At 43.0% G+C, this 19,870-nt stretch overlaps 1 protein-coding gene across 1 annotated transcript in view; it reads right to left on the bottom strand.

The window, feature by feature from the left end:
• The window catches only part of LOC311267424 (inactive phospholipase C-like protein 2), a 65,352-nt gene extending 54,520 nt beyond the window's left edge, over positions 1–10,832 (bottom strand). The window contains exon 1 of the mRNA XM_084370494.1: positions 10,029–10,832. Within this exon, the coding sequence (XP_084226620.1) occupies positions 10,029–10,331 (303 nt within the window). The 5' untranslated portion in view covers positions 10,332–10,832. The remainder of the gene's footprint in view (positions 1–10,028) is intronic.
• Between the last annotated feature and the right edge of the window lie 9,038 nt (positions 10,833–19,870).

Consider the following 19,870-nt stretch of genomic DNA (forward strand, 5'->3'; position numbering starts at 1 on the left):
TCTTGTACTATTATTTTCCAGGCAAATTCTGACCACATGGCGCGACACAAAATGCCAAAAAGGTTCAAACACTGAATCAAACAAGACAATTAAATTGCACGTCACATCCCCTTCCAGTCACATACACACTCAGCTCCTGTGCTCAAAGCCCACAATTTCCTCGTCCTATGCCATCTGTGCCAGGCCGAATAGAAAAATGGCACCATCTGCGAATCCTTGGCAACTGTGTAGGCTACCAGTGGCTATAATAAATCAGAGTGGTAAAAAGGCGTACAGTATAGCTCAGAAGACAACAGGCCTCTCCATAAACACCGGCTCGTGTTGTTCATGAACATCCACTTCATTCACCATGAAGTCTAAATGCTACAGCAGCCTATTGAACCCTGGGATACAGTATAGTTGGAAGTTCATTTCACGGCTGGTATCAGCTTTGTGCTACAGTTGCACACTCGGCAAGAGCCGTTTCTGTATGATGCATAATGCACTGTGCACTTTGCATCACGTTTTTTGCAACACATTGATTTCCAGACACAAAGGAAGCTCGTCCACAGCCGTTCGAGCAGCTCACTCGGGCTGTACTTCAGCACAGTGCTGCTTTGAGCTATTAGCTGAAGTCGGCCTGGTAACAGCAGGTATAACGTATCATGTTCACCATCTTTGTTTAGCATGTAAGCATGCTAACACTTGCTAATGAGCACAAAACACAAAGATTATTGGATGGTATTATTTCTGCATTTTGTCGTAAAAATGTTGAAATTCTGACCTGATGGTTGTGCAGGGGAGAAGTCAGGGGATCACTGAGACTATTAGGATTTATCCTCTGAGGGCCACGAACACTTGCACAAAAGTCAAATTATTCGCCATCACTAATCACTCGTGAACTTTTGCTATCTTTTGAAATCTTTTAAAACAAGAATACAAATTGAACCCGAAATTAAATGCCAGCTTTCAGTATCTGACGATTCTTGTAATTCTGTGCCTCACAAACAGTTCATCAGTAACAAAAAAAATATTGAGGTTTGACACCCACCACTTCTTGTTACGTGACTGAAAGCTACAAACTGATCACAAGATAATCTCCTTATGCTGCTTATCAAAAGCCGTGTGAGAATCCAACACTACGTTTTGCTTTGTAGACCGCAAAAAAAAAAAAAAAAAAGGACTTTGTGCTGTTCAGTTCTCAGAAAGGGTGAATATAAGATTGAGCCCATGGTTATATAATGTATAAATAAGCGGAGGTCTGCGGTCGGCTAGGTCCCGACATGGTGCGAGGTTAGACAGAAAGCAAGAGCGGAAGAAGCCAGTGAAAAAACTTCAGCAAATACAGCCAAGCGGACAGAATCCAGAAACAGGACTGGCATCCTTACTGACGAGGAAGAAAAAACACAGAAACCAGACAACATAAAAAAAGCCAGAGGGGTTTTTTTTTGGTAGGTCCACTCTACTGATACCTGTTGGAGTTCAAACCTCCAAACACAACCTCAAACCCATGCATAACCACTGTATTTGACCTGTGGTGAGATATTAATAAAAAAGTGCAGCAATATGCGCTTTTAGCCGAAGTCAATGTTCTTAATTTCTTTCCTTTTGCAGAGATTTTTGTTTTCCGTGATAAGATCCGAAACTCTGATGTCTGCGTGTCTACATACACTGTATACACGCATGTGTCAGGTTGAAAAAGTCAAGCTGTGTTCAAGACAGCGTAACTGTTCCCAGACCACATACACACACACACACACACACACACACATTCAGTATACTGTAACACCTAATAATATCTATGATACCTCACCAGCTCTGGCATGTTTAAATGCAGATCCGCCCACCAGATCAGATGGTCTGGAGTTGCATCACTTCCTTCCTCCTGCAGATCTCTGGCCTTATCTTCCATTATTAGTTTTCCCGCATCTGATTGTATTGTCTCAGGAAGCAGAGGTATTAGCCCTCTGTCACAATTAACTGTCTGTGAGGATTCCTGTCCGTTTCGATGAGAAAAGATGTTGCGCTTGCACTTTACAAGAAAGCTGCAAAATTCGCTATTAACATTCACAGCTGTCACTTCCAATGTGAGAGCGACTGCGACTGAAGATGACCACACGCACGCACGACACGCACGTTCTCGCCACTATCCATTCTCACCCTGTTCTGATCTGAGGCACAGAGATAACTCCAGCAGACCTCCCTGGCCTGCAGCAAGAGGAGGAGGAGGAGGAGGAGGAGGAGGAGGAGGGACAGAAGAATGAAATGGTGCGGACGTGAAGACAGTGTGCTCCCTCGGGCAGGCCGGGCCTAACAGATTGACTGTCTGAGTAAATAAAGCCAGGCCAATGAGGACCTGGCGCTGGTCTTACCTGTTACCATCCTTTTCTGCTCTTTTTAATCAAGTTGCGTAATGAAAGAAACCCAAGGAGCCGGCTCCATCTCCTTCCCATCACGGGGATTACTTGGCCAACACCTAGGATTCACACTTTGGTGTGTAATGTGGCAGGATGCGATACCTGAAGCACAAGTGCTACACATCGTTACAGAAAACGTGTAGGAATGGGAGTAGCACAGAATTAAACGTGACTCTCCTTGCATGTTGAAAACTGTTCCCAATCCCATCTTATGATTGACTGAAACAATGGGTTGTTGGACTGTCACACAGATGTCCTCTTCCTTTGAAATGGCAATAAAAAGTGAGCATGCAACTGTTTTGTTTTGGTGAACTGTTGCCGTTGCAAACTGTTTCATCATCCAGAGACACACAGCGATCTTCTGAGTGTTCTGTTACATTCCCTTCCTGTCGTACTGCACATTACGAAGAAGAAAAAATGTGCTGAGAGGAGGTGCTGTATGTTCTACAGGCAGTAAAAAACAGGTCAGAGCAAAGCCAGGTGGAGCTGCTTTCACAGACAGATCGTCCTGTGCATCCATCAGACCTCTGTTCATCCAGTCCAGATGAACCTGGGGAACATCAAGCCTGACAAATCTTATAATCACTCATTCTTACTTATGTCCTTCAAATGACAACAGCTCTCCTGGGAGAGCCAAGACCAGTCTGCTAAATACTGTGTGGCATCGTCTCCTGACCAAACTAATGTCCTGCCCTGACTATTTTTCATCCCAGAGGTTTGACTGTCGTCAGTACCACACCTGCCTCCGCTGTAGTGTCATCACCGTTACACATGTCACGCAAAGGATCACCGCAATAAGGCATCACCCCAAACACACCCCGGTGGAGGCTGATCTAATCAATTCTTCGTGTTTGAATGAACAGTCTTTGTCTGGGGCCCAATTTGACACACGAGTGATTGAGGTTCCAGCTCAAGTCATTATCCTTTAAGGGAATAAAGGAAGAGGAAGGATTAGGAGTCAATTTTGGACAACCCCACCCCCATGAAGAGACGGATGGCCTCAAGGACAAGAGGAACCGTGCTGGTTTGTGTCGTCAAGTCAAATACACCCAATGTTTGTCAGAGCTGCAAAGGCCGTTAGTCTAGTCTGGTGTTTGCTAGCAACAGCGCTTTGAAATTGTAGCTGCGGGTAAATAAAGGCTGAGGTAAAATAAAGAATCCCCTCATCTCCACTCACTCCTCGTCAATGGGACATTCATAGCCCACACGGAGTCATCTTAATTTGCGATAATTGCCTCCATGAGATGTTTGTCAAATCACAAGACAATAACTGAATCAACTAAAATAATTCCCTTCGAGCACAATCGTCGTTTGTTAAGTCACATTCCCGGGTCGTCGGATACAGATGCTCTGGGTTGGAGATGCATGCTATTCTGTGAATAACTCAAAAAAACAAAAACAAAAAACCTGCCTGTAACCGTCCCCTCCGCCCCAGTTTGAAAACCTGTGCTCTAATCTATGCTTAGACATTCAAAAACATTATCCAGTAAAATTAATGACAAATCACTTGCGTAACACTGTGCGTCAAACCAAGCCCCAACGCCTCAGATATGGACTCTCCACATCACGTCTCTGGTAGAAACTCAGACTATGACTGATCTATTTTCCGTCCCTCTAGATTTCTTGTCCCTGCTTGTCTCCGCTCTGATCTTACAGCGATGCAGCTTCAAGTGATAACAGATTTTGGAGTGACAAGAGAAATTTACTAGGCCTATCCAATAACTTATTTACTCGGCCTATCAAATATACATAAATAACTGCTCCTCTTTATTGAAATTGGCTCTGTTAATCACACTTGTTCTGGGAATGCATCGGGGGCTCTTGAGCTCAGTGTTTCTCTGCGGGTGAGTGACCTTTATAAAACTGTTGATGCTTTTGCTCCCTGTTTGACGCTAAGCTGTGGATTCAAATACAATGAGGCCCATTTAAGATGTTTGTATTTTCCAGATTGCTGCTTCGAGAGAGCCAGCCAAGAGAGCAAGCGATGATTCAGCAGCCCCAGACGTCTGTAATCACCACTTCACATCTTCTGCTGCCTCCGTTTCAACGCAGTGCAGATTTCTGTTTTCCAAAAATATCTAAGCGTTCAGTACGGAGCGCTGCTGCAGGAGGCATGGGAATTACTCGTGCACTTTAAAATACTTAAAAGAGACATGCATTTTAACATAACGCCCATCTTTATCCCTGCTTTCTGTTTATTACTTTTAGGAGGGGACTCTTAATCAACATAAAGCCTGTGATACGATCAGTGAGGCGTGGATATCCCAATTCTCATCATCATCGCCATCACCATCATCATCATCTCAGATGATCCCACTAAATGTAATAAATGGTTTTAGTTCAGGCTGGTTGTGGTGAGGTGTCCTCGAGAGAATCAGCCAAATCTCACATTAGCTAAACAATAGCCGGGAGCAGAGGCAGCCTGACAGCGGGATCCATCAGCAGGCAGAAATTTAAGACGCTGCTCCTGTCTGACAGATCCCCTACAGCCACCGCTACGTTTCTATCCAGATGTCTGACAGATTTTAAGTAAACTTTTTAAATGCCACAAAGAAAGGCTGGTAATACAATATACTGTAGGTAAATACAAAAGTCATTAAAAAAGAGAGACTTCTTAGACAATTCACATGTACTGATAAGCATTATTTAGTTTTAATTACAATCAACTGGAGTGGTAAAAATGGTGCCAAGAGACAAAAGAGAAATGAGACAGCAGGACTGAGGGGCATTCTCCCCCCAGAAGAAATATTTAGGGATTTTAATACACTTTGAGATTAGACTACAACAAAAACATCTGCTTCTAAAAATTAATATGTTTTGTAACATAATCATAATCACAACTGGGCCACCGGATAAAAAGGCCGCGCTGGTGGACAAACACACACACACACACACACACAGGAGAAAGCAGAAGACGATGAGAACAAGGATGGACGAGAGAGAAATGGAAAAAGTAGAGACAGAGGCACAGAGTGGTGAGACGGAGGAAGAGGAAGGAGAACACACCCTACTTTTCATTTCTCTACCTCGTGAAGTCTCTTCGCCTATACGAGCGTTGTAGAGTTTAAACTGTTGCCTCTAAACACACAACAATTACTGATGCACGATATCCGATCATTACCTGCCTCTCTTGACACATACGATGAGGTAACTGTTAATTTCACGTTTTTGTTTTATTAAAAAAGATGTTCCTAACCTGAGGTAAAGCACGACTAAGAGGTGGTGAGTAAAGATGGATGCTTTAATATAGTCAATGGCTCTAATAAGATTTGTTGCGTTAAAACCAAAACAGATCTTTTCCCTCCTCTCTGAATATTGCGTGCTGCGCTGCTTGTTCTTCTCCTTCATCTTCTTCCACTGTGTCTTTATTGGCAGATGGCAGATAAATAGATAACTACTGTATCAGGGTGTGTAGACGCCACGCTTGTAAGGTCCATGAAAGCAATTTGGCTTTGAAACAGCACGCTATGCAAGCTCTCCCTTTCTATCTGCATAAGTCTATAGGTCAGTACATACACAAACGTATCTAATGTCAACTCCATTTCCACACTCCGCTTGTGAAGCAATAACTGATAATTGGCTGAACTTCCAGCTAAGATCCACCATTTATAGTCTTTGTGAAACCCCTTGGGGACAGGTGGTTCCCACAGCGTAGCGTAAGAATCCTACAGAAGCGGTTCTGGGAACATTAAGATAAAATGAGATTCATGAACTGGCGACCACCCCTGATATCAATCTTGTGGGATGAACCCGAATGCACCATAAAAAGGACTATCCACCCATCAACCTTGGGCTTTTCCGATAGGCACCGATGTCTGCATGGTCCGTTTTACCACCGGGACACGACAGGTCACCCTGTTGTGTTACTGTCACGATGCGTGGCAGCTGTTATCAGGGAGGTGGTCAAACACAGTAGTGAACTGCTTTTTCTATTTATATGGTGAGTGAGTGGAGGCGGATAACTTTGAGATTGGAAGGGGCCGTTCCTATGCTACCTGTGCTGATTCGACATCACTTTTACTGCCTCGTTTCTATGTGGCAGGTTTGACGATGCAAATGTACCAATATTACATCGCAATTTTACCCTGTCTCCTGTAGGATGTTCTCCTTTTCACTCTCAATCGACAGGACTGACCCCTCCATAAGCCAATCATATATGTCATATCAACCCCTTATAAATCATCCCAGTGCATTCTTGAGCTGATGTGGGGCACACTGGGTCACGCTGACTCAAATCTATTATATGAGTCCGTGAATGAGAGGATGGATTGATATCCTGCCACTCATGGAGGCAGAGTGCCAAGGTGCATGGAAGAGTGGACCTTACGCAAGACAGACTGATAACCGTGCTATTGATCTTTTTCCCAGCGGACATTAACTGTGTCACATCACTGATGACATTCTGTCTTTTTTGATTACTTCTAACCCGACCGCGAACTGTGTCTTTTTTTTTTCATGCAGATGACTGAAAATAAATCTTTGACATTTTCTCTGCTGCGAAGGTTAGGGACTCCAGACGAAAGAGGGGGAGAGACTGAATAAAAGAAAGGCAAATGCTTGAGAGATTCTGCTAAGATGCAAGAGTGTCGTCCTTAAACTGTTGGTAAAATCCTGTTTGGTTCCTTTCACAGTCGTGCTGGTTGTCAGTTCCCTCCACCCAGCAGCCAGGCTGGAGCCGGCCTTGCAGCTGTCCACAGTCCAGCGTTACATAACAAGGCTGCATCACAAAACCCCCCTATAGCCACTTTGCAGCTTCTCCACCATGACACCGTCACCCCGCCGAGGAAATGACACAAGGACAAAGTCGGATGCCCGCTTAAGGGACCGACACTCAAACTCCTCTCTTCTTCGTTGCTTGTTGAGGACCAAGTTAATGAGGTAACGCAGTGCTGTAATTGCTCATTTGCTTTCCTATTCCCATGGAGCCGTAGCCCCTTCACCTTTTAAACCTCCACACACACACACACACACACACACACACACCAAAGTGCTGCTCAAGTGTGGGTTTGTGTGAGGAAACTATACATGAACCACATCTACAGAATGGCTGACCCACTTTCCCAACAGGCTACGCTCAAACTCATTTCATGAGTATAATGTGCGATGCATCGTTCTGGAGCTGCTCGGACTGGGACACACCTGCTGAGCATGTGAACGCATCAAATGATGGAAGACATATTTCAGTCTCCGTGAGAAGGCCGATTCACCTCTGTGCTTTGAGTATCTTTAAGTTAAATGCCTAACCTGTTCTACAAGGTCATCATGTGATCTACATGAAAACTGCAGCTGACAGGATACAGCCCAAAGACTTCCGTGTACCCACGAGAAGGAGAGGATGTCGTCTGGTGTCGTCTTTGGAAACCGACGATCTATTAAACTTCCAGCCAGAAGCTGCAGTTTAATTATTGTTTAATAACTGCAGAAGTGTTTGCTGTAACACCCACTGCTTTCTTAAGTGCAGCTGAAACATAAAAGAAGGGAATTCCACAAGATGTTTGCAGCTTTCCTGTCATCAGTTTAGTCAAGGACATATCTGCTCTTTCTTCCAACAGAAGACGCCTGATGAAGAAATGTCAGTACACTTCTCCGGGCGAGCATAAAGGATCACTACGCATCGCAGAAAGACACGTTCAAGTCAGAAGAATTGTCCGCCAACATTTCATATCATTGCAGACACTCAAACACCTGCAGCAAGCTGATTTATTTCAGAATTCAGGCAGATACATCAAGCGGATCGCGTCCTTCCAGGTGGTGGAAACATCGGCACCGCTTCGGCTTATGAACTCGTTTTTAGAGCTGTCCCCGGCTATTTTAGGCGACAATACATGAGAATTTGCTGTACTTCATCACGCGACGCGAGCAGAGCACGGCAGTATCGCTGTCTAACATCCTATGAACACGGTATTCAGAGAATCAGCCTTTGAAGATGTGTTATCAATCACGTTCAGACAGCACAATCCCCTCCAGCTTTCCTGTCATGTTTTGCTCATGAGCTCCACAGAGGTGGACTGATCATTGTGGAGGGAGAGGAGGGATTTAGGGCTTTCCAGCCGCATAACATTTCAGGTTCTTCTTGCTTTTACGAAGAACAAATGTTTTCATAGTAAATACCAGGGAGAAGCTTCAGGACGAAAACCACCAAGAATATACCTTCATTTAGATCGAGTTGACAACAGCCAACCGGCGTCTGTCAGCTTTCATACATACGCACATACGTAAATACATGTTGTTTGTAGGAGGGCACACAGTGTTTGCCCACACCCACGGGGAATCTAATGACGGGGGTAACAGAGAATTAGCCGGTGTTTTGTGTCAGTTGCTAAGCAAACTAGGTCTGATGTGACAGCATGCAACTCTCCAGTGTGTCCCACCTACACGATACTTCAATCTCCGCCAGAGACCCCATGACAAAGTCTGTCATCCGAACAGATGTTCCCTGTGTTGTAAAAATCAAAGCATTCTTGCGCACTCAAAGCACAACATGTGGCAGCAGTATATAAAAATCATATGAGGAGAGCTTGCCATCTTGCCTGTGTCGGCGTGTGGAGGACAAGTCAATTGACCTCCAGGAATGAGAGCACTAATTACTAGGGGTGTAACGCTGGGATCGATGCATCGATTCAATAGTGAACGAGCCGATAGCATCGATGCAAAGTGAAAACATCGATAATCGTTAAGATACGCCTTTATTTTGAAGTTCCCATGGCACGTCTGCTTCACCGTTTCCCATCGATTGCAGGCCCGTGTACCGTATCGAATCGAATATCGACAAATATCGTAAAGCTGTCCAAAGACTCGATATAATATCGCATCACGATGAAACCTGCAATTTACACCCCTACTAACCAGAGCTGGACAACCATTAAAAACACTAAAATCATACTCTGAAAGGGCTGTATGGAGGAAGACGACACACAAATCAGGTTTATAGGAGCCAAAAGTGTCAAAGTACATCTGAATCTGTTTGACCGAGACCTCCTTTCACTTTCGTATTGTCAAGTGTTAATGCGCGTAACCCTCTCTGTGTGCTGCAACTCCACAAAAACTTTCACACTTGCATAAAATGTTATTGATTTCATCTGTTACTGGACTGGACAGTGCAATGCTGCATTGAAGCAACAATAGCAACTGATTCGGGAGATTGCAGGCTCCTTCTGAGACGCATGCTCATCTGAAGAGTGTGGGAGTGAAAGTATTTTAAAATGATTACAGCACATCTAGCTCACTTCATGTCCAAGTGTCTGACATCACTCGGCACGCAGGGACATCCACATGTGAAGGAGCAAAAACACAGTGAATGCTCTGTGAAGATTTTGCCATTTGTTATTTATATTTCTGCTGTTTCTATATGCAGAGACATAATAATCTAATTTGGTGTAATCCCTTTACTCATCCTCTCGTCCTGCCAAACTTCCTCAGAGAGTTGCCAACATAAAAGCAGCTTAATTCTCGTTTATCTGGGGTGCACAGGGAAACTAAGGACCGCTGGAAGTGTGTGGACGAACTGTTCACCACACATCTGAATAGCCTTTTATTGCTTTTGTAAGGGCGCAGCCACTTGGTAAATTCCCCTTTGTGTCACCTTGAGAATGGTTGACAAGGAGAATTGAGTGTTTCAATCAACCAACCAACCTTCATGATGCCGCAAGGTGGGTTTCCAGCTCCGTGAATTCTCTCGGCGGAATTATCTCGGCTGCCACTCCCGATCCTGGGACTGCTGTTCTCCCTGTACCGTCCATTGGTGTAAACTCCTTCGGCCCCGTAGCCCTGGGCAGCGGCGGACACCTCCAGATACGCCCGGGTACCGGTTGGAGTCACCGCGGCCGCATCGCCGGTGACTCCCGCTGCGTTGGTCGCGCCCTGGGCCGGCGTGGAGCCGATGGCAGGATCCAAAAACTGTCCCGACACGGCATCTGAAGCGTGTACCCCTGCCATGATCCGCCGGTGTTACAGCAAAGCCCTCCCCTCCACGATGTAGAAACAGCCCATTTTCTCAATACACGGTGGACTTGTTGACGTCCAGGCTGGCTCGTCTTCTTCAGCGGATCTTCAGAGCTGGTCCATCATCGGGGCGCACGGCGGCGTGTGGAGCCGGGCAGCGGACGGTCGGAACCGTCCTGCTGAAATAACGAGCACACGGCGGAGGCGACCTTCTCCCGATTAGCTGTCCGGAGACCTTGCGCTCAGAAACACTGGAAACACTGACTTGTGCCGTGGGTTTCTGCTGCTGCCGTCTCTGCTTCCAGCTCACACTTTCGTCTCCGCGTCCTCAGAAATGTGTTTGGCTCACCACGTCCGCTCCAGAAGAGTCTCCGCTGCGCGCATCGCCTCGCGTCCCGCACTCTCTTTCTGCACTGAGCTTCCCCTCTCTCACGCATCCGCGGGACAAATTCAAGACTGCGAGGGCGCAATCGCAATGAGCCCAAACCCGAATGCACACACGAGCGCGTGTGCGTATAAATCCAGCATCTCGCGCGCGCAATCACAGTTTGATTCTTCAGGCGTGCGTGCGCGCGCACACCATCTCGCTGCTACTTAAAGCAAACAGGCTGGTGACAGTCTGTGAGCCCGAGGCGAAGCATGAACATTTCATACACACGTTAAGCTCTAGAAGTTTCATTATAAAGAGCATCAGCGTTACAGTTGATGTGAAGGAGCCACAGAGCTCCTAACTCACTCATTAAGTCACAGGCTGCTCACTCTCCATAAGAGGGAGCTAGGGACTCTGTTAATGAGGAATAATCACACACTCACATAAAAACAGATAAATACAATTTGGAAAAGTGTATTTTTGTGATAGCACCTATAGAAACCTTTAAAAACAGAGATTACAAAGTGGTTTGACAGAACAACAGCAGGACACTCAGGAAGATAATATAACCGGATGCATAAAAGCCAAACTAGTTGAAGTTAAAACAGGAAGCCAAAAAATAAACAAAAGAAAGCACAGATACATACATACACATACATTAAACCACCGACAGGCAGAGCGAACAACACCGACCACCCCGCCACAGTGCAAAGTAATGTCACAGCTTAACTTCCAACTGGTTTCTGTCCATCGTCTGCAGATCTTTTCTCCGTCCCAACAACTAACCTCAGTCTAGCGGCCTGCTGAGGGAAAGTTAGACAGAAACTAGTTATAACATTGACATTTTGAGGTATTTATTGTGGTAATTGGGGGTAATTAAAAAAAAATAATCAAATATGCTCCTTGATAACTTCTACCTTCTTAGGATTAAATTTGCAGACCTGTAAAATGAAGTGTCACCCAAACCTCTTTCATTTGAACAACAATGGCTATAAAACAAATACAAAACACAGAGTCATGACTCATTTTCTGCAAGTGGTTCATGTGTCAAGAACTGCAGCAGCTATAACTCTGCTTGCCTTTTCATGGGCCAGTGGAACCAGAACATGCAGGTCCATTATTACAGAAGTGAAGCTTCTTGGTGCTGCAGCTCTGCAGCTCAATGATAAATGAGACAGCATTTCATTAAGCCTGATACTCATGGCCCACATTTGTCCTGCTGATGAGAATACTATACACTTTCTGAAAGCCAGAGCATCGCTCCAACCTTCTGATTATTTGTTGTCCCACAAGCACTTTCAGTGTCTCTCCTCCTCTTCCTCTCTCCTCACTCAGCCTCCTCTCTGTTGGACCGCTGGCTGTCTGGACTTCTCTCTCTCCCCCCAGGCTGTTGGTCGGTGCCTCATCCATGTTTTGGATCTGAATCTTCCTCCTCCAGGTGATTCAGCCTTTTCACTCCCTCTCTTTTCCTTGTGTGCATGCTGCGCTCGTGTCTCTCTTCTCTCTGTGTTTGTTTCCTTTCTCCTGTCCGTGTGAATGGTGTGGGCTTTGCAGTTTGTGTGTTTGTGTGCTGTGTCCTCCTTCTAGGTCTTCATGGTGGAGAGGAGGTCCCGTGGCTCGAGTTCAGTCGACCTCCCTGAATCCATATTCTTCGTAGCTAAAACTTTTCAAAAGTTTGGAGTCGCCTGCCACAAAAGCTGGATTCTGCAAGGTCAGGGAACTGCTATGTATCTTTTAAAAGTGATTTCATGCTTCTAGGTTGTAGAGAAAAGCTCTCTACAAATAGATTTTATTTTCATGAAAGGTTTGCAATACAATCTTTTGTACAAGGACAACATAACGCTGTATAACGGTTCCTCCAAACTGACAACTGAAAGAGCAGAAAGAGACAAATATACGTGCATGTGCGGTGTAATATCTATAACAAGGTGAGATTAACGCGTGCTTTGCTTTATAGCAAAACTTAAAAGGTTGGAAAATAAAAGGGTACTCTGGGGTGAGCACTGATGAAATTGTATCACAGACTATCAGCTGCAGCATAATATGCTGACAAATCACAGTTTAAACCTATTCAATGACTCAGCAGTTAGATTGATCTCTCAATCTACCCACTTAGCAGACTGCAGAGCATCCAAAGAAAAACAGGTTTCCAAAAATATTCAGAGCCCAGCTGCAGAGCTGTGGTTCAATCACGATCTCTTCTGGAGGGATATTTGGAGTAAGAGAACAGAATGCTTCCCTGTCGTCGACTAATTTAATTCTTCTTCTTTCGGGGCCAAAAATGTTGCAAAAGTAAAATATAGATTTGCTGTCTGAATTACACTGTTTTACCTGTTTAAAGTCTCCATCCTGACCGATATAAAAGCACTTGATTTGACTTGAGCCTCGCTTCAGCGGCAGCACATCAATGAGACAGTGTGTCCTTGTTTCATCAAGGTAATTTGTTGCTCTGCAGGAAGGCACAGAGAACAGACGGATCAGATACTTTTCATCATGTAACTGCTATTGTAACTGTAATGATGGGAATCCTGCACACAATACACACTCAAATACCCTGATCCTTGAGATCTGAGCGAGTGTAGCTCTTTTAAAATTACATCTACATCTAAATGAACGTAGAGGGGACAAACAAGAACAATAGTTGTACTAGAGTCTGAATACGCCTCTGGGGAGCCTTTTGTGGTTTATTCTATCTATTTATTTTTAAAATCGTTTTCCTGTACCATACATGCCGAGGAGAATAGTCGTGGTTTATACAGAACACAGTCCTCTGTAATTTCAGAGCATCACTCTTCATCAAAGACGCGAGGACTGTCTTCCCCCGCCCACCTCCCCTCTCCTTGAGTATCGATTTGAAGACAATCAGCAGGAAGAAACAACAGAGTGGAGACTGTAAATATTAGCCCCATTCATTTCAGATCGTGAATCAGAGAGTCTGTTGTTGTGCAACATCATGGCACGCAGTCCAACCCCGGCACCTCCTGTTCCACAAACCATAAAACTGAGCATCTGCTCACGTCCCTGAGGGCAGGCCAAAATAAACTACAACAATGGAGGGTGTGACATTCAACGTCAGGCCGACTCACATCATCAGACGAGAGATGGCCGGTAAGCCGGGATAATGTAGCCCCTTTTATAACCCACTGAGGAGGCAAATCAAATCACAGCCAATTTGTATGAAAGGAGTCGTGTGCAGCGGAGGGTGCGAGCTCAGCGTCTGATCCGAATTGTCAAATATGGACCGAGCCAAAGCAAAGTCGTTGCATCGTGGACAGACTCAATTCTATTTTCAGACGGTTATCCTTCATGTAAATGCTGCAAACAAAGGGGAAACTCTAGCAACACCCACAGGACACACAGCAGATACGCCTCCTGTATAATCACCAGACAGGGATGGAGGAAATTAAAGTATTCTGTAAAGTAAGAGTACTGCAGTATGTAAGTATAATCAGGAAAATGTACTGAAAGTGTTCAGAGTAAAGTAAAGTACTCAATGGAGAAAAAGGTCCCCCAGTGACTGTTGTATAATTTGTTATATCATTAGATTATTATTACTCACATATTCATGTAAAAGCAGGAGTTTACTTGTAGTTGGTTGAGGTGGAGCTCATTATGATCTACAGGACTGTAACTAATAATTATTAATCTGCTTATTATTTTCTCAATTAAAAACCATTTGTGATTTGTGAAATGTTGTGTTTTGACCCTCAGGGCCACCATATAATTGTCTCAACAATTACCCGGAGGCCGGAGCCTAAAGTGACACCTTCACAATACTTGGTTCGTCGAACCATCATCCAAACTTCAAACTGAATAAAAATACATTTAACTTATCGAAAAAAAACAGCAAAAGTCCACTTTTGAGAAGCTGGAGTTATGATTTTTTAAAAATTATTATTACTATTAAAATTGTTGCTAATACATTTTCTGTCATCACAATAACATGCTCAACAAATAACTAGTGACCAAAGCTATCAGATAAATGTAGTGAAGTACAAAAGGGCAATATTTAAAACAGTACTTGAGTAAATGTACTTAGTTACATTCCACCACTGTCAACAAATATGTTTGTCAGAGGACAAACTGTACAGTCTTATTCAAGCGTATCAGGGTTTCTATGTGGACATTTTCACAAACCTCGGTGGTGATAAGTGGCTTAATCTGCAGACATAACTCTCCCCCTCTCTAATCACATTTAGTCCTCTGAATGAGAGTGACTAACATGGTATGTCGGAGCCCAGCTTCTCCTCAAGGACAGGTGGAATAGTAAGAGGTGGAAGTGAATGAAATCTGTGGATGTGTGATGTGACAGAGGAAACGAGTGAGCAGGGGATGAAGGAATGGACGGCTGGTTGACTGAGGCATTAAATGCTTAGGAAGAGGAAGGCTGGAGATATTTCATGGCCCCTTCTTCCCTTCTATCCTTCCCTCACTCTCGCTATCCCCCCTCCTTTCCCTCGTGATCTCTCAGGGTCATGTATTATGCATTCTCAGAAATAATTTAGCAAAAGGTTCTGCTTTTAAAAGCCTCCTCGCCTGGCCCAGCTGTCTCACTTTAATGTGAAAAGTCCTCTGACGACCTGTCTCCGAGCTCGACGATCAGCTCCATGTTGATTTAAACCGATCAGAGTAGTTCACGTGAGTCCACGAGGCGTGACCACAATCGGCCTCGGTAAAGGTGCGTCTTATCGATCCACTGGCAAATACTGCATGTTCAGAGCACTGTAGAGCACTGCATTATTCAGTGAAAACACCAGGGCATGACAAATGACCAGATCAGGAATTATGAGAAGGAGTAAAACATTTGAGAGAGAAAGTGAAATATAGAATAGGCTGTATCAGCAAAATGTTTTTTTTCTTCTTGTTTTCCATTGAGGTTTGCTTCAGTTTCCTGTGGCAGGATGTCTGCCATGGCTGTGTAGTGTAAGGCAACGCTCCCTTCTGCTGCAGCAGCTGTCAGGTTCAGACCAATGGATCTCCATCGCCTCATCCTCAGGCCTTTAACAGCCATCGTATTAATGGCAGCTGGTTATTGATCAAGTTTTTTAATCCTAGCTCGCCGACAGGGAAAAAAGAAGAAAGGGTCACCTGGTCACACAGTCAGGATTTATTACCACACAAGATTTGTACAGAAAGTTTGTTGATTTGTCCACACCTTTTTCTCTGTTCTTCGTCTTTTTCTAACTTCAAATAGACAAAAATTAAACCACAAAAACAAGAATGTACTTCTCACAGATAGGCGAATAGCGTGTGAATAATGATACCTAATAGAGGAAGTTCATGCTGCTCACAGCTGGGGAGCAGAGGGTGTGTGTGTTCCTGGGCTTTGTCACCGCACTTCCTGTGCTCATCAGTTCAACAGGAACAGAAACCATCTAAACAATCTTTCCCACAAAGGCCTTTAATATAGTGTATGTTTAACATTTTAATTCTACATTTATAGCGGCAGATCTGAACAAAGGACACCCCCGGCACCAGAAATTGGAAAAAAAACCAAACAGATTACAATCTATTATCACAACTGACGGACAGGTCTGTAACATAATAGGACTAAATGCTACAAAAACATCATCTGATTAATGTTTCATGACGCTGTAATAGACTTGTGTACAAACAGGCCTACAAAAGGCTGATTTTACATATATAATTCAAACTTGACCTGAGTTACAGTACATAATTAACCAGCTTGTTACTGTGAGCTTGTTTTATGGAAGTTTGTAATCACTTGTTGTTGGTTTAATTACTAGATTAGAAGAAAAAGCCATGCAAAGATGGCAGGTCAGAGGCCAAGTGAGTAGATTTTAGGTGCTAATGGCATATGGCAGACACAAGGTCTGCAAGGCTATCATTTAGGAGGATAAGATTGTCCGATAACATGCTGTAATTTGGGAATCGAAGGAGAATATTTCATTCACCTTTTTTTTAAAGAACCACTGCCACATTATATGTTAAGCTTGCATCAACTTTGAATTTGTTTAAGTGTTTTTCAAAAATTAAGTACGTGCCACTTAAATCACTAAATTATTACTGATTACTGACATGATTTCACCCCAAATCTGCTCAGTCACTGAGTGGTTCCCCGTCTGATTTAATGGACTTTACTGACACCTGGTGGTGACGAGGTTTAGATGAGCCAAATACGACGTGCTTCTTTGGAGAGAGATCATTTTTTCATCTAGGTAATTTCAGTTGTGAGTTCTCAACTGTTTGCTGCTCTGCTGTCTCAAATATTCAGTCATATGTCTCGTATTGGCCACATCTTTCTGATTTATTCTACAGCTGGGTGGAAGATGTCCACATCTCCAAAACCCGAATGCTGAGGACTTTATTTGACCAAAAAAACTGTATTTAAAGGCATTTGTCTGATACATGTATTATTAAATTAGATGTATGCATTTAATTAATGTTTATTTGTATTGTGACAAGTAGGCCTATGTAGCATAAAACTGACAGTCAGGATCCAGCTTGAGTTTATATATAAGAAAGGCTGTTGGACTTATATTAAAACCCCTACATAACACGGAGCCCCATGCACTCAGTTTGTAGTTCGAGAGATCTAATAAAGCCATTAAAAGGCCAAAATAACAATTATGAAAAAATAAAAACCCTGACATACAATAAATACAATTAAAGCACTAAAACAAAACAAAAAAATTCTCCTGATACTCCTGATATCTGATGTCCACAGAAACACAGCAAACATCAATAGAATAAAAAAGCAATATAATTCAAAGAACATCATCAACCAGTGAGTCCAAATCCCCCGATCATCAAAGCTCTAGAGACGAAGTAAACGTGGCTCAACCTTATTATATCTAAAGATAAGGAAATTAACATCAAACATTGGATATCTGCATCAAAACTTAAAAGTAGTGAGCAACCAGAAACTGAGAATTGTCTAATAAACAGATTGTACAAATCAACACAGACAAGAGCAACACACGAGGCAACACGACAACTCAGGGACGTACAGAATAGGAATTTTGCCAATATCCAATATGTCAATATTTTCCTACTCAGTTCGGTTGTTGCCAATGCTGATATATGCACATATTTTTTTTCCATTTAACATTGAACATTAAGACTCTCCTGTAGTGGAAATAATAATAATAATGCCTTCTATTATCGCGACAGCCCACAGGCAGCTGCAGACATACAATGTTTTTCAAAATGTGCATATTAACTAGACAAAGTAACATACCAGCTTGTCGCAGCCTTTGGGGAAGAGCATAAACTGTGCTGTGCTTCAACATCTGTCATTTTATCTCTTTCCTTTAATGTATTTTATATGTTTCTCATTCATTATATTGTTCTCTAAATGTATGTGCATACCACATTGTAAACCTCCTTTGCAATGCTGTACTTTATTACCGCACAGCCTTATCCAGTAACAAGCTTGATAGTCCTGCATCACTCCAAATTTTAAACCACCCATAACCGCTTTCCATTAAGCTTACCAGATCTAGGATCCACATCAACTTGCACTCACTCACAGGAACCAGCCACGTATAAATCGCTTGTTTGTATGTTTGGTTTTTTTTCATCGAGATCCATGCATTATTCCACTGATTATTCCCTGAGAAATTAACAAAAATGTTGGAAAACGCCCTATCCCGCAATGTTAAAGAAAGCAAGAAAGAAATCCCTGGATCATCCCTTTATTCAGATCCACACCAAAAGTTAATGGGGTCTATTCTGGGCTCAGACCAATCCTCCACCCAAGTTTTGTGGACATTTGTCCAGTAGTTTGTGTGTAATCCTGCTGACAAACCAACAAACGGACACAGGTGAAAGCATAACCTCCTTAGCAGAGGTAATGCTGTTGTTATTTTCATATAAACAGACACTGATAAGAGCCACTGATCTATAAAGTACATTATGTAAGACCCACTGCTGAAGGAGAACCTTATGGATTCATTGTCGCTTCAGATGCAAACCACCTACATCTATTTTAAAGCCCTTTAATGAGTGCAGGTTTAGTATCCTGGCAACAACCCACCACTGACCTCTAGGAGCCCTTTCCACCAGATTACAGTCACTGACCTGCACACATTTTCAGCCTTTGACACAGCAGCCTGTAGATAAGGTATAAATAATTAAAAAATGACTGGCATGCAGTTCATTTTAATAAACCATTATAATTAGTTTTTTCTCTTAAAAACGCAGCCAATGAATTAACTGATAAAGAAAATCATTTAAGCAATAACCGGTCTCATTTTGGTTATAATTCATACAATTTAGAATTTCTTATCACTTTTCCCAGAAATGACACCAGACAGGTAATTGCCATTTTAACTACAGCTAGAATAAACTCAGACACACACAGAAAGAAATGTTTTTTTTTACATCCACCAGGTGGCAGAATAGAGCTTATTCAGGATATTTGTGACCAAGATAAAATTGCTGCTATTCTGGGTTGTGGAAAAAAGCATGCAGTTGGATGATGTGACAAGAAAAATAACTAAATAAATGAATGCACTCTTCATCACTTTCACATTATCATTTCCTCCAGTTGACTTCCTGTACTTACCCTCCATTATGTTCAGATTTTAGAGTTGCTACATTTGAATGAGAATGAGTTTTTTTCCCCCTACATGCAAAGTTTAACATTACCTGTTTAACTATAGAAAATATCCATTTTCTTCTTTGTTTAGATTCAGTTGAACCTGAACGCTCATTGCTCCAGTTTGTAAAAGTTACACTGGCTCTGTGTGTTAATTGGGGCTGTCCCGATATCAGACTTTCACGACACGATTATTGTAGCTGAAAGAATTCACAATAACGATATTATCGCGATATCTATCTGAACTGCAGGTTGAGCGTCTTGCTGTCATCTCCTCGGATGTGATGTTGTGTGGCAGTATAGTAGCCACACACTGTGGTCGTAGGTAGCTGGTTAGTTACTGCATTGTGTGCATTACCACCACCTACTATGACAAAGCGAGAATGGAAAGGAACAGAAATTTTATAGGAGGCACTCGATTATTTACATAATATTATTATTTGTGTATGATTTACACAATATTAATATTTCACTTTTAAATATCAAGATTACGGTCAATCTCTGTATATCGTGACACCCCTAGTGTTAATGTAGCTGAAAGCATACAGCTTTTAAAAGCTTCACAGAAAGGAATGGTGCCTTCAAGAACCATTGTGCAGA

Source organism: Pagrus pagrus, assembly GCF_965226575.1.
Source record: "Pagrus pagrus genome assembly, chromosome: 13".
NCBI classification, from domain to species: domain Eukaryota; kingdom Metazoa; phylum Chordata; class Actinopteri; order Spariformes; family Sparidae; genus Pagrus; species Pagrus pagrus.